This window comes from Macrotis lagotis, chromosome 1, assembly GCF_037893015.1.
Source record: "Macrotis lagotis isolate mMagLag1 chromosome 1, bilby.v1.9.chrom.fasta, whole genome shotgun sequence".
Classification (NCBI taxonomy): Eukaryota; Metazoa; Chordata; class Mammalia; order Peramelemorphia; family Peramelidae; genus Macrotis; species Macrotis lagotis.
The window spans coordinates 642,999,332-643,015,340 of NC_133658.1; the positions used below are offsets into that span (position 1 = coordinate 642,999,332).

The 16,009-nt window shown below is 36.9% G+C and overlaps 1 protein-coding gene across 2 annotated transcripts in view; it reads left to right on the forward strand.

The window, feature by feature from the left end:
* Nucleotides 1-15,760, forward strand: part of NLRX1 (NLR family member X1) — a 30,868-nt gene extending 15,108 nt beyond the window's left edge. For both annotated transcript variants that reach the window (XM_074215240.1, XM_074215239.1), the window contains exons 9-10: nucleotides 14,038-14,289; nucleotides 14,744-15,760. In XM_074215240.1, the coding sequence (XP_074071341.1) occupies nucleotides 14,038-14,289; nucleotides 14,744-15,065 (574 nt within the window). In that variant the 3' untranslated portion in view covers nucleotides 15,066-15,760. The remainder of the gene's footprint in view (nucleotides 1-14,037; nucleotides 14,290-14,743) is intronic.
* The last annotated feature ends 249 nt before the right edge of the window (nucleotides 15,761-16,009 follow it).

Here is a 16,009-nt window from a genome sequence, read left to right on the forward strand (position 1 = left end):
TCTCTCCTTCAATTTTTACAATTTCCAATTTGGTGTTTAATTGGGGATTTTTAATTTGTTCATTTTCTAGCTTTTTAAGTTGCACGTCCTATTCACTGATCTACTTTTTCTCTATTTTATTCCTGTAAGTATTTAGAGATAAAATTTCCCATAAGTACTGCTTTGGCTGCACCCCATAAATTTATCTCTGCTTCATATGTAAACATTGTAAACAACCTATAGGCATTTAGAGATATAAAGTTTCTCCTCAAAACTGCCATGGCTACATCCCATTAATTTTGGTATGATGTAGTTTTTTTTTTTTTTAGGTTTTTGCAAGGCAAATGGGGTTAAGTGGCTTGCCCAAGGCCACACAGCTAGGTAATTATTAAGTGTCTGAGATCGGATTTGAACCCAGGTACTCCTGATTCCAGGGCCGGTGCTTTATCCATTACACCACCTAGCTGCCGCTGTAGTTTCATTTTCTGAGATACAATTATCGATTATTTCTATTATTTGCTGTTTGATCCACCATTATTTAAGAAAAAAGTTATTTAATTTCCAATTATAAGGTTTTTGTGCCCTAGTACATGGTCAGTTTTGGTACAGGTGCCATGTACTGCCCATTAAGTTTTTCTATACCTATTAAGTTTTCTCCACAGAGCTATCATATCTAAGTATTCTAAGATTTCATTCACCTTCTTAATTTCCTTCTTGTTTATTTTGTGTTTAGATTTATCTAGTTCTGAGAGAGGGAGATTGAGGTCTCCCATTATTAAAATTCTGCTGTCTATGTCTCCTTGTAATTCACTCTGCTTATCCTCTGGGAGTCTGGATACTATACCACTAGGTACATACATATTTAGTAATGACAGCTTCATTACCAATGGTACCTTTTAAGAAGATGTAGTTTCCTTCCTTATTCCTTTTAATTATATCAATTTTGCTTTTACTTTATCTGAGATCAGGATCCCTACCCCTGATTTTTTTTTACATCAGCTGAGGCATAATATATTTTGGTCCAACATTTTTCTTTACCTTGCGTGTATCTCTCTATTTCAAATGTGTTTCTTGTAAACAACATCTTGTAGGATTCTGGTTTTTAATCTATTCTTCTATCTACTTCTGTTCTATGGGATAGTTCATCCCATTCACATTTACAGTTAAGATTACTAATTTTCTATTTCCCTCCATGCTATCTTTCTCCATTTATATTTTTCTCTTTCCTTTCCTCTTATTCCTCCTCAGCAAAATTTTACTACCTTTCCCCTTTGACTTTTCTTTTAAAAATTTAACTTTCAGTTTATTTTCACTTATATTCTTACCTTCCCTTTTATCAGTTCCTTCTTCCCTTATCTTTCCCTTTTCCCATCCCCTATTCCCTGTGGATAATGATAGATTTTTTTTAAGAATTTTTTTAATATTCCCAAATTCTTCCCTGAAATGAAGGCTCATCTTTTTGATACTGATATATATATATATATATATTATTTTATTTTTTTGCAAGGCAAATGGGATTAAGTGGCTTGCCCAAGGCCACACAGCTAGGTAATTAGTAAATATCTGAGGGCGGATTTGAACTCAGGTACTCCTGACTCCAGGGCCGGTGCTCTATCCACTGCGCCACCTAGCCGCCCCTTACAGAATTCTTTTAGAGGCTTGATTTCACATTATTTTTAAAGGAAAATGGGAGGAACTCATACATCTTTCCTGGCTTCTTTACACCATCTTGGCTCTATTCTTATGTGTGGGGGGGTCACATTCTTTTAATAGGTCAATTCATATTCTGCCAACATCCATATAAAAAGGATGTTTTTTTAACTGCATTTCTGATACAATGATTTCTCAACATTTGCAAATAAGAATTCAGAAATGTGTAATAATATATACAATATTAAGTGTTTAAAACATGATATAAAATTTGTTACCAATCAGAGGGAGTCAATTCAGCCCAATGCATTTCCAAATTGTCTTTTTTTTTTTTTGCAAGGCAATGGGGTTAAGTGACTTGACCACATTCAGTCAGCTAAGTAATTATTAAGTATCTGGCTGGATTTGAATTCATTTCCTCCTGACTCCAAGGCTGGTGCTCTATTCACTGTGCCACCTAGCTGCCCCATTTGCAGATTATCTCTCATAGAAAACATTAATCTTATCACCTTTGGCATTTTATACTAATTATACCTAAAATTCAGAATTTTGGTTATTCAGTCAATTCACTCATATGATGGAGTCTTCATGATTCTATCTTGGCAGAGACACTGAAATGGTTTGCTACTTCCTTTGCCAGATTATTTTACATATGAGGAAACTGAGATAAACTAGGTGAAGTGACTTTCCCAGAGTAATACAGCTAGTAAATATCTGAGGCAGGATTTGATCTCAGGAAGATTGAATCTTACTTATTTCAAACCTCATGCTCCATCCATTGCATCACCTCACTGCCCCTAAGAAATTTTTCAATGAAGGAAAAATAATAACAGCAATAATCAATTTATATAATGCTTATCATATATCAGGCATTGTGTTAAGCACTTCCCAGACAGCATATCTTTTTTTGTTATATTAATTTTTCAATTACATGCAAAGATAGTTCATTTTTCGTAAGCTTTTGAGTTCCACATTTTTCTACCTTTCTCCCTTTCTTCCCCCCCTCCCCAATGACAGTGAGTAATCTGATATAATCTATATATGTACAATCATGCTTAATATATTTCCATATTAGTCACATTGTAAAAGGAGAATTAGAACTAAAGGGGAAAAAGCACGAGAAAGGAAAAAAACATAAAACAAGATTTAAAAATTGAAAATAGTATGCATTGGTCTGCATTCAGACTCCATAGTTCTTTCTCTGGATGCAGATGCATTTTCCTATCACAAGTCTTTTAGAATTGTCCTTGATCACTAAACTGCCAAGAGGAACTAAGTCCCTCATAGATGATCATCACACAGTGTTGCTGTTAATGTGTACAATGTTCTCCTGGTTCAGCTTGCTTCACTTAGCTCATGATTTTTTTTTAATTTTAGAAAGGTTTTATTTATTTTCAGTTTTATAATTTCCTCCCCAATCTTGCTTCCCCCCACCCCACCCCCTACAGAAGGTAGTTTGTTAGTCTTTACATCATTTCCATAGTATGCATTGATCTAAGTTGAATGTGATGAGAGAGAAATGATTTCCTTAAGGAAAAAAACATATAGTGTGAGATATAGCAGAATTACATAATAACACAATTTTTCAAAGAATTAAATTAAAAAATTAAAAGGTATATAGAAAATCTTTAGTCTTCGTTCAAACTCCACAATTCTTTCTCTGGATACAAATGATGTTCTCCATCGCAGATATCCCAAAATTGTGCCTGATTGTTGCCCTGTTGGTATGAGCAAGTCCCTTAAAGTTGATCATCACCCCCATGTTGCTGTTAGGGTGTACAATGTTCTTCTGATTCTGCTCATCTCACTCAGCATCAGTTCACTCAGATCCTTCCAGGCTTCCCAGAATTCCTATCTCTCCTGGTTTCTAATAGAAGAATAGTGTTCCATCACATACATATATACCACAGTTTGTTAAGCCATTCCCCAATTGATGGGCATTTCCTCAGTTTCCATTTCTTTGCTACCACAAACAGAGCTGCTATGAACATTTTTGTACAGATGGTGTTTTTACCCTTTTTCATGATCTCTTCAGGGTATAGACCCAGTAGTGGTATTGCTGGATCAAAGGGTATGCAAATATTTGTTGCCTTTTGGGCATAATTCCAAATTGCTCTCAAGAAATGTTGGATGAGTTCACAACAATACCATCAATGTATTAGTGTCCTAGATTTTCCACATCCCTTCCAACACTGATCATTGCCCTTTCTGGTCATATTGGCTAGCTCACAATTTCTTACAGAACAATAGTATTCTCAGTATATCATCTTGATTTTCACAATAACCCAGGGGGGTGGGTACTATTATTACTTTCTTCTTTATAGATCAGGAAACTGAGAAATTTATTAGCTGTCTGATTTTAAGCAAGTTATCTTGCTTAATCAAGAGATAATTTGGGGTGGCTAGGTGGCGTAGTAGATAGAGCACTGGCCTTGGAGTCAGGAATACCTGGGTTCAAATCTGACCTCAGACACTAATTACCTAGCCTTGTGGCCTCGGGCAAGCCCTTAACCCCATTGCCTTGCAAAATCTTAAAAAGAGAGAGAGAGAGAGAGAGAGAGAGAGAGAGAGAGAGAGAGAGAGAGAGAGAGAGAGAGAGAGAGAGAGAGAACTTGCTTAAGATCAGATAGCTAGGGGAAGTTAGGTGGTGCAGTGGATAAAGCACCATCTCTGGAGTCAGGAGTACCCGGGTTCAACTCTGGTCTCAGATACTTAATAATTACCTAGCTGTGTGGCCTTGGGCAAGCCACTTAACCCCATTTGCCTTGAAAAAACCTAAAAACCAAAACAACAACAACAAAAAGATCAGATAGCTAATAAATGTCTGAAACCACAGTGTAATTCAGGTTTCCTTGCATTAAAAAAAATTTCTTTTGTATCTGGTACCACAGTTAATAGGAAGAACACATTTCACCACATCATAATTCATTTACAGGACAAATCTCAAACAAATTAAATCTAAATTAAAATCTCAATTTTCCAGGGCTAATAGGCACTCATTTTAAAATTTAGAACCCAATCAACTTAGTAAATTTTCAAATCATTCACAGTAATACTTTTATTTTTTCACAAACTTTTTATTTTCTTTTAAAAATCACTCTAAAAGATCCAACTGAATTTCTTGAGTGCTTTTAATTTATCCCTACCCTCTCTTTCCTTGAGATTTTTTGGTTTTAACCCTGGGCAAAAGCTAGGTAAAGATTCCAGGTGGCAGCCTCAAATTCCCATCATCTTGTTTTGGAGCTAATTGAGATTCTAAATGGTTCTAAATTCTAAATGCCCCCAGAATGGTCTTTTAGGGGCAGAGAACTGTATTTCTCTAGTCATTTCTCAAATTATCTAACTACCTAATCTTTATTGCATAGAATTTCTCCTTTGCAATTTGGTGCAAAATTTCACATAGCCCTGATCACTTGCAATTCTGATACCTTTTGATAGCAGTATAAATGAATATACTTTCATTAGCTTACAAATGAATGGTTTCTTTCTAATATGGCTTCTAATTTACTTATACAATTAATTCTACCTTATGATACTTTGAAAATTCTATTTCAGTCTTCCCAAAAGCCATTTCTAGTACCTGATCGACTTCTTCCCCTAATTGTTAATATCTATTCATCGTGCAGGCATCCATGGGGGGATGGAAAAGAGTCTCTTTTCAGAGATTTCTTTTCAGTTTAAATCACCTTTTCCATTCTTTAATTAAATTTTATTCATTTTTAAGTTGCTCTCTGATTTAACCAAGCTTTTCTCTTTTCATGACCAAGAAAGGATAACTTAAAAATAGTTCATTTTGATTATGTTAAATTAAAAAAAACTTTTGTACAAATAAAACAAATACAACCAAGATGAGAAGAAAAGCAAAAAGTTGAGACCATAATTTTTTACAGCAAGTGGTTTTGATAAAGGCCACATTTATCAAATATATAGAAAACTGAGTCAAATTTATAAGAATTCAAGCTATTCCTCAATTGATAAATAGTCAAAGGATATGAACAGGTAGTTTTCATATAAAGAAATCAAAGCTATCCATGGTCATATGAAGAAGTGTTCCAAATCACTTTTGATTAGAGAAATGCAAATCAGAACAACACTGAGATAACTCACACCATCAGATTGGCTAATCTGATAGGAAAGAAAAATGATAAGTGTTCTAGATGATATGGGAAAACTGGTATACTAATGCATTGTTGATGGACTTGTGAACTGATCCAACCATTCTGGAAGGTAATTTGGAACTATACCCAAAGGGCAATAAAATTGTGTATACCCTCTAAAAGCCAGCAATACTATTCCTGGGTCTGTATCCCAAAGAAATTATAAAAAAGGAGAAAAGATCTACATATACAAAAATATTTATAATAGTCCTTTTTGTGATGGCAAAATAATGAAATTGAGGGGATGTCTATTAATTGGGAAATTACTGAAAAGTTGTCACTATGAATGTAATGGAACACTATTGTGTTATAAGAAATGATTAACAGACATATTTCTAAAAAACCTGGAAAGACTAATAAACTGAAATGATCAAAATTTGGAAAATAATGCACACAGTATCAGTATGATGATCAACTATGAATGATTCAGTTCTTCTTAGCAACACAATGATTTAATGAAGAAAAATGCTATCCATATCCAGTTAAAGAACTGGATGCTGAATGAAGCATATTTTTTAAAAAAAATTATTTTTCCATTACATATATAGTTTAAAAATTTTTTTTTTAATTTATTTAAGGCAATGGGGTTAGATAACTTGCCCAAGGTCCCACAGCTAGGCAATTATTAAGTGTCTGAGGTTGGATTTGAACTCAGGTCATACTGACTCCAGAGCTGGTGCTCTATCCACTGCGTCACCTAGCTTCCCCTACGTATACAGTTTCTTTTTTAGGTTTTTTGCAAGGCAAATGGGGTTAAGTGGCTTGCCCGAGGCCACACAGCTAGGTAATTATTAAGTGTCTGAGACCGGATTTGAACCCAGGTACTCCTGACTCCAGGGCCGGTGCTTTATCCACTATGCCACCTAGCCGCCCCCATATATAGTTTTTTAAGATTTTGAGTTCCACATTTTTCTGCCTCCCTTCCTTCCCTCCCTCTTTCCATGATAATAAGCAACTTGATTAATTTACAATCTCCTTAGTCTCCAAACCTTAAAAATCCACTAAGATGTTGTTAGCTATTACTGTAATATGGAATTTGGAATTCATTTATACTGACACAAACCAGGAATAAGTTTTCCTATTTTTGATTGATTTTATTTCTGTAATCCCAATGCGCCCAAGACTGAAATGATAGAGAAAAAGTATCAGATTACAGAAAGGGGGGGGCGGGGGGCGGTGCATGGGGTCCTCAGGAAGATCAGCACCTGTGGTCTTAGAGCTTGTCAAGTCCCTTTCAGTACTGGTCTACCTCTGGTGTCCACCTGCTTCACCTAACTCTTAACCTGTTGCTCCAAGAAGCTACAGCATGTGCAGCTGCAGACTAGTAAGTCATTTGGGCAGACAGTCTAAATGGGGTGCAGGGTAACTGACAGGTCTCAAATCTGTGTATCCAAAGCATGTGAAGACTTCCCCGGACAGAATGGACAAATGAGAACAATCTGTTTCAGTGGCCATGAAGGTGACACTGGGGAGCACTTAGAGCTTGGTCAGGCATCAAAGAAGCTAAGGTTCATTACTGTATTGTGGGTTATCACTAATAGTCTTGACTTTTGACTTTGATGACTTCAGAAGAGAGGATGTGGCTGACAACTTTGTTCAACTCTGCCTTGCTTAAATCCAATTCACTTGCAAGTCTAGACATGACCAAAGATGTCACTGGTCCTTTTTGAAAAGGAAGGACAGATGACAGAAAAGCTAGGAGAACTACTTTGAGGAACCTAGGTGGCATAGTGGATAGGCTTGGAGTCACCAAGACCTGAGTTCAAATTCAGTCTCAGAAGCTTCCTACCTCTATTGGGGCAAGTAGCTACCTCTGTTTACTACTGGAGAAGGAAATGGCAAACCACTCCAGTATCTATGCCAAAGGTCTACGTGACTACAAAGAGTCAGACGTGACTGAAACCAGTGAACAAGAACAACAGCAACAAAGGAGAACTGTTTCCATGAAACTTTATTAATCTTCCCCAGCATTCTAAACTCTATGGGTGTAGCTTTTAAAGCAGTTTTCTGGTTGGCTGCATTTTCCCCTTAGAAATCTTTCAAGGTAGCAAAATTGACAAACAACACTAAACATGACACACAACAAAGAATTTCCTGCATTTTACAAAGAAAAAAACCACAGGCAAAACAATAAGACAAACCCATACTTTCCTTATGCTTTACTCTAAATGTTCAAATGGTCTGTGGTAGAGACCTCTGAGCTCCTATTGGTCTAATCGGCCACAGTTGGATACACTGTAACATAACTCTGACAGTGATATCATTTTGGTCCTCTTCAATAACAAAGGACAACTATCAACCAGTCTTCTTCTGAAAGTCTAATTTCATAATTTGCCACCAAATTTGAGACCTATTTGTATTTTCATATATTTTAGCATAATTCGAGAGTCCTATCTTTTGGTCACTTTCTCCACTTCTATATGCAAAGTTCCAGGCCAACAAGAATTTCCCTAAGAGCACTCTTCTTTTGATCTCATGCCAAAATAAATTTTATCCAAGGGAAAATACTTTGGTATTTTACTGTTACGGGAAATCACCATTTTCTTTTTTTTTAATTGATATTTTATTTTTCTAATTACATGTTATTCATTCACATGCATATGCATATTTTTGTTACATAATTTCCTTCCACCCTCCCTTCCCACCCCTCCTCCCCTCAGCAGTGAACTGTCTGGTGAATATTGTACATACACATTTGTGTTCAACATGTTTACAAATTAATCATGTTCTGTATGAGGAATTAGGATTAAGGGGAAAATAAAGAAAACCATGAGATAGGAAAGCAAAACATAAGAGAAATTTTTTAAAAATTAAGGTAGTGTTCATTCAGATTCTGTAGGATTTTTTTTGGTTTTGTTTTGTTTTTTTCTTCCTGTATATATCTTCCTGGGATAACATTGTCTGTAGCAGGTCTCTGCATTGTCCTAACCCTCTGAACTTCTGAGAGCTGCTGCATCCATCAAGGTTTCAACTCAATGTTGTGGTTAATGTGTACAATGTTCTCTTGATTCTGCTCCCTTCACTCAGCATTAGTTCCTGTAATTTGTTCCATGTTTTTCTAGAGTCTGATCATTCTTATAGAACAGTCCATTCCATAACATTCATATATCATAAATTGTACAGCCATTTCCCAATTAATGGGCATTTCCTCAGTTTCCAATTCTTTACCACCATAAAAAGAGCTGCTAATCATTGTTTTCTTAAAGGAAGTAATCCTCTCCAACCTTCAGGGTGAGGGTAAACCTTTCCTTGGTTCAGAATAATTTGAAATTGAGGAGAGGAAGTCTGACCCGAGTAATTGGGAGTACTCTAGGGAGTTTTCCTAAAAGACTGACCTGGTGACTGGAGTTCTGTTTCTTGACCTGGCTGACTATGCAAAATACAACCCAAAGAAACTAAACCCCAAACCAAAAAAAACAAAACCAACTGTAGCATGTGGACTGATTGAAATGATTGAGGAAACAAAATTTGAGCTTCTGAGTATATGGATTTATTAAGCAATGCATGACAATTGCATAATAAATCAGGAGCAAGCCTTCTCACCTTTTGGCACCTAAAAAACAGGGGAAGACTTATTTTTAACCATTAAAATAAAACAACAGGATATAAATCAGGAGACAAGATTAGGTAATCTGACTTCTAATTCTAATTGGAAGCTTTCTGAATTGTATGGGAGAGAGCAAACAAGGAAACTGGAACTGATTAATCAGGATGAGGCCAGTTTTCAGTTAAGCTACATGGTGGGTTTCTTGATGTATGCTTGTCAGAAAACTTCTTGCATCAACTTTGGCTCTGACTGAGATCTAACTGACCCAGTCAGTTAAGGGTCTCTAAGCAATGGGTGGAGGTGGTCCAGCTTCCCAGTCATACAGAGCTAGGTTCAAACAATGCAATAAAGTTCCCCCTCCCCACAGGACAGAAATTGTGAATTCAATAGAAAGGGAACTGAGTCAGCTTCAAAATTGTCACAAGATGGAGTTAGTGTGGTTCACTTAGTGTCCACAATTTTCTCATATACAGGCACTCTGTACATGGTGGGGGGACAAGGAAGAACTCTGGCTAACTCTTAAAAATATTTCATTTTTTTAATTAACTAAAATTTACTGTCTTTCCCTTCCATCCCTCACCTCTCCTTATTGAAAAAAGAGAGAACAAAACTCTTGTAACAAATATGCATAGTTGAGCAAAAAAAATTTCACATTGGTCATTTCCAAGTATATCTATATCTATATATCTATATCTATATATATATGTTTCAATATGTCCCCTGAGTCTATTGCCTTTCTATAAGAAGGTGGGTAGCATGTTTTTATCACAAGTCTTCTGGAGTCATGGTTGGTTGTTGCTTTGATCAGAGTTCTAAAGTTTGTCAAAGATATTTTTCAGTTCTATTTAATTCACTCTGTACCAGTTCATTCAAGTGTTCCAAGGTTTCTCTGAAATCTTTCATCATTTCATCTAGCACAATTGTATTCTATTGCATACATATATGATAATTTTTCATCTATTCCTCAATTGTTGGGTATTTCCTCATTTTTCAGTTCTTTGCCATCATAAAGAGTTACTATAAGTATTTTTGTACATAGATTTCCTTTTTCTCTTTAATTTTTTTGGGGTAGAGGTCTTCTAGTGGTATTTCAGGTCAAAGAGTATGCACAGTTTATTAATTTGGAAGACCATACTTTCAGTTTCTTTTTCCAGAATGGCTTGAGTAGTATATAATTCCTGTATATTAATAATATGTAATTGGGGAATATTTAACTAACTAAATAAAATATACTTTTAAAATTACATTAATATGCCCATTTCTAATAATCTCTCTGATTTTCCATATTTGTCAACTTCATCAATTTTATAAATATGAAGTATAACCTCAGGATTGCTTTAAATATATAATTATTAATTATTTGGAGCATTTTTCATATGCTATTGATTGCTTGGAACTTCTTCATATCCTTTGATCATTTAACAATTGAGAAATGACTGTTATTCTCATAAAGTTGAATCAGTTTTCTATCTATAGCTTAGCAAAAATAATAATAGTTAGCTTTAATACTACATGATGGTATTACTGTATAATGATCTAGATCAAGGGAAACTCCATCCTGCGGGTTATATTGGTCTGGCATTGCCAAGGCAGGACTCAAAATTCAATAAATTCAGGAGCTTTTTAGGGGTGAATTAATTAAATGTTTGACCAAATATAGCCCACAAATGATGTTATAAATACCCAATAACCCTTGGCAGCAAAAAGGTTCCTTACCCCTGATCCTGGAGAATGATATTAGGTCAACTTTAAGAAGGATTGATGATAATAAGGTTAAGTTTACATGACAGAATTCCTGTTGAGCTATTAAAATTCTTTAAGATGATGCTGTTAAAGTACTTCACTCAATATGCTAGTAAATTTGGAAAATTCATCAGTGACTGCTAGATTGGAAAAAGATCAATTTATGTTCCAATCCCAAAGAAGAGCAGTGTCAAAGAATGTTCAAATTACTGAACAATTGCACTCATTTCACTTGCCAGCAAGATTATACTTAAGATTTTACAAACTAGGTTTCAGCAACATGTGAGCCAAGAACGACCAGAAGAGCAGAGTAGTTTCTGAAGAGGCAGAGAAACTAGAAACCAAATTGCCAGTATTCACCAGATTATGGAGAAAGCACCAGAAAAACATTTACTTCTGCTTCATAGACTACACTATCTTTGTAACTGTTACTCTTGGGATCACAACCAAATATGACAAATTCTCAAAGAAATAAGAATACCAGAGCATCTTACTTGTCTCTTAAGGAAGTTCCAGGTGGTCAAGAAGCAACATTAGAACTGAACATGGAACAACTGATTGGTTTAAGATCAGAAAAGGAGTATGAGAAGGTTTTAGATGATTACTTTATTTAACTCATTATGCAAAATGTCAGGCAAAATGTCAGAGTGCCAGAAGAAATATAAAAAACTTTGACTATGCAAATGATATCACTCTAATGGTAGAATGTGAAGAAAAATTAATATTCCCCCTTTGATGAGGATAAAAGAGGAGAGTATAAACACTGACTTGAAGTTTAACATTAAAAAAACAAAAAGCAACTAAGATGACATCTGGTCCCATCAATTTTGGGCAAATAGTGGGAGAAGAAATGGAAGCGAGGTCAAGTTTTATATTCTTAGACTCAAAGAATGCTACAGACAACCACTACAACCACTGATTAAAAGACACTTCTTAGAAAAGAAAGTTATGACAAATCTGGACAATGCACTAAAAAGCAAATATTACTATACTGACATAGGTTTGTGTAGTCAAAGTTATGGCTTTTCCATTAGTAATGTATGGCAATGAAAGTTGGGCTATAAAGAAAGCTGAATGCCCCAGGATTGATGTTTTCAAATTATGGTTCTGTAGCAGACTTTTGAGAGTCCTTTAAGCAGCATGGAGTTCAAATCAGTCAATACTTAAATTATTTCGAGGAATTTTTCATTGGAAAAGTCAAATGCTGAAGCTGAAGCTTTGGTCATATAATGAAAAGACAGGGACTGATTGGAGAAGAACCTGATGTTGGGAAAGATTGAAGGTGAGGAGAAGGGGTAGAGTATGAGGTGGGTAGACATTGTCATGGAAGCAATGAACATGAACTTGGACAGACTTTCTCATAGTGGAAGACAGAAAGTCTTGATGTTGTCCATGGGACCACAAAGAGTTGGACACAACTGAATGATTGAACAACAAAGCTTTGATAAAAGCATCTACTATGTGCCAGATAATATGCTAAGTACTATTTTACTTCATTCTCACAACAACTTTAAGAGGTTGGTGCTAGTATTATCACTATTTTATAGTTTAGGAAATTGAGGCACAGAGGTTAAAGCAACTTGTTCAGGATGGTGTGTATCTGAGGCTAGATTTGAACTCAGGTCTTCCTGACTCCAGGCCTATTGCTCTATCTACTGTAGCAAGTCCTCAATCTGAAACCTTCATTAGAAAAAACTTGCTACAAAGACTTTTCCCCAGTTACCTGATTCTTTTCGAATTTTAAATGCCTCTCTACTATATGTAAGTCATACTTGACCCCCTTATGGCTTCCTCCAGCGGTGATCTCTTCAAAGCTGCTTTCGATGAATAAAGGAATCACTGTCTGAGAAGTCTCAGGCTAGCAGGCAGCATAACCACGGACTCAGGAAATTAGAGGGGAAAAAATGAGAGCCATCTGAACCAGATTAAAATGTAATTGAAAAATAATTAACAAAATAAATAGAAATATAATAAAACATAGATAACATGATACTTTATGGCTAAGTCAATATGCAGCCTGCAAGAATCTTTAAGTGAGGATAAGAATTTCTGTTTGAGTTTGATATCACTGGTGTAGTGGAAAGAACACTGAATCTGGATCAAAGGACCTGATTCAAATTTTGGTTCCACTGTTTACTATTTATGTGACCAGGACACATAATTTCTTCTTCCCTGACTCAGTTTTCTTATCTATAAATTAGACAATTGAATTAGAGCAAGGATTCTCACCTTAGAATGTGAACTTGATTTTAAAAAATGAATTTATAGATTCTTCAATATAATGATTTTCTTTGTATTTTATGTATTATGTATATGTATTTTATTTATGCATAAATTTAGTAATTTATCATTTCATGCACAAATTTATTTATACACATATTGTTATTCATGCACTAATTTATTTATTTTTATGTGTAAAGTTATTTATGCAACCAAAACTTTCATTTTGAGAAAGGATTCATATATTTCACCAGACTTCCAGAAGAGTCCTTTACCAAAAAAAATCATCCTTTTGACTAGATGATAGCTTAGGTCTCTCCCAATTCTAGTTCCTGTGATGCTAAATAAATTTCATCTGTCATGTGAATGGGCAGGCATTTACCAGCTCTGAATCCAACATCCTCCTTGGGAGGGCCCTGGTGTTAATTCTTGGTAACTGTTTTTGACTGTGTGGTCTCCCTCTGAGGTTATCTTTTATGATATGACTAATAAGGAAATGTGTTTACTATAAGTGTAACCTCTATCAGATTAATTACTCTCAAGGGGAGAAAAGAGGGAAGAGAAGGAGAAAGAAAAATGTAGAACTCAAAAATCTTAACAAAAATGAATGTTGAAAAAACTGTCTTTACATGTAATTAGGAAAAACACTATTAAGAAAAAAATAATTAATTAAAAAAAAGAATTCTGAGGTGGGGAGGGAGCATCAGTTTCCAATATCTCTCCTCCCTTCTCCTACTGCAGCCTCTCCAACAATCCCCTCACAGCAGCAGGCCTGGCCCTATTGGTAGAAGGGCTGAGTGGGAACACTTCCTTGACCCACCTGTCTCTACTGCACACTGGGCTTGCTGATGAAGGCCTGGAGCTGCTAGCTACCCACCTGAAACGAAACCAACAGCTGCGGGAGCTGAATGTGGCTTATAATGGAGCAGGTGATGCAGCAGCCCTTGACCTGGCCAGGGCTGCCAGGGAACACCCCTCTCTGGAGCTGTTACAGTGAGTACTCATTCATTCCCTAGTCTTCTGTCCCAGCTTCCACCTTTTCAAGACCAGATATTCTTCCCCCTTTCTTTGTTTTTGGCTACTCTTGGAACCTACCATGTAGAGGTTCCCCCTCAGTCTTCACATCTTTAGATTTAAACTCTTCTGGTCCTTCCTTAGCCCTGATGCATCTATGTTTGGTTCCTTCCTTTCCTTCTTCCACTACTCTTCTCTTTGGGTTCTAACCCCCAGTTCCCACACTGGCTTTGATTGACATTGTGCCTGTGGTCTGTCACCATCCTGCTCTCAATGCCCCCATTAACCACCAGGCTCTCATTTCTAACTTTCAATCAATCACTTCTCTCTTTTCTACTGCCTCTCATTGCTTTTTTGTCCTTTCTCCCTTATCTTTGCCTTTTCCACTGTGCCTCTTGATGAATCACTCCCCTCTTTCTCCTCTCCCCACTAGCCTATACTTCAATGAGTTGAGCCCAGAGGGCCGGAAGAGACTACGGGATCTGGAAGGTGCTACTCCTGGAGGGGCTCGACTGGTGGCATCACTGACTGAGGGCACAGCTGTGTCGGAGCACTGGTCTGTGATCCTGGGTGAAATTCAGCGCAACTTAAACAGCTGGGAGCGAGGCCGGGTCCAGCGCCACCTATCGATGCTACTTCGAGACCTGGAAGACAGCCGGGGTGCCACCCTCAATCCCTGGCGCAAAGCCCAGCTGCTCCGGGTGGAGGGTGAAGTCAAATCTCTGTTGGAGCATTTAGCTGGCCCGGGGAGCTGAAGCACAGAGTTGTCCTAGTCATTAGTACTCACCACCTTGTCCCTTTATGGCCTTGTGTATGGTGGTGGGAAGGTCCTTCTCTGATTTGGGAGGATCTCTTCAGAACTTGGGATAGTGAAGGGGACGGTGACAGCACTGTCTTGATATGGCATATTCTACCTGTGCTCCTTAAACTCTGGTGAATTCAGATCACATCCATGGGACTGTTGTCTGTTACCTCTGGTAGGACTTGCTTGCTCTCATTTTGTTGGGGTAGGTGTGAGAGTAGTGGAGTAAGGTGGACTCCTTAGCATTTTAAGGGCCAAGTCATTCTTACTATCCCTGAGAATTTGGGTATGAGTGTCTGATTGTCATCTCGGTCTCTTCTACTTACTATGACCCAGGCTTGCCCCATGTTCCTGGAGAGATTAGTTGTGAAGACAATGACCATCTCCCTACCCACACTATCCCCTCCTCCTTCTTCCTGAACCAAATCATGTTCTCTTTATGAATTTAAAGGGTACTGGCAGATGTCTTCTTTTCTCTTTGGTGCCTTCTCCTTATTTGTTTACCCAGACTCACAATAATGTTCAAAGCTTGGTGGCTCCCAGAAGCAGGGATCCTGATTTGCTGCCATTAAAAACAAACATGTTTTCCACCTGATGCTATTGTCTTTTTTTCTTGTCAAAAATAAAAAACAAAACAAAAAACATATTGCTGTTTGTCCTTCATTCTCAAAAAGGACCATAACATCAGGGAGGTGATTCTGTGACATGCAAGTGAATTAGACTTAAGTGAGGGGGGGAGGGGCTGTGCAAAATCAACAGCCTCCTTGACTGGGTCCAGTGACCACATGTGTGTGGATCAGGATGACTGGTGATACCTTTGGATGCAATGGGAGAACTTTGGCCCTTTTAAGTTAAGATCTTTAACAAGTTTCAGTTTGACTGAGGCAATGCCCATTC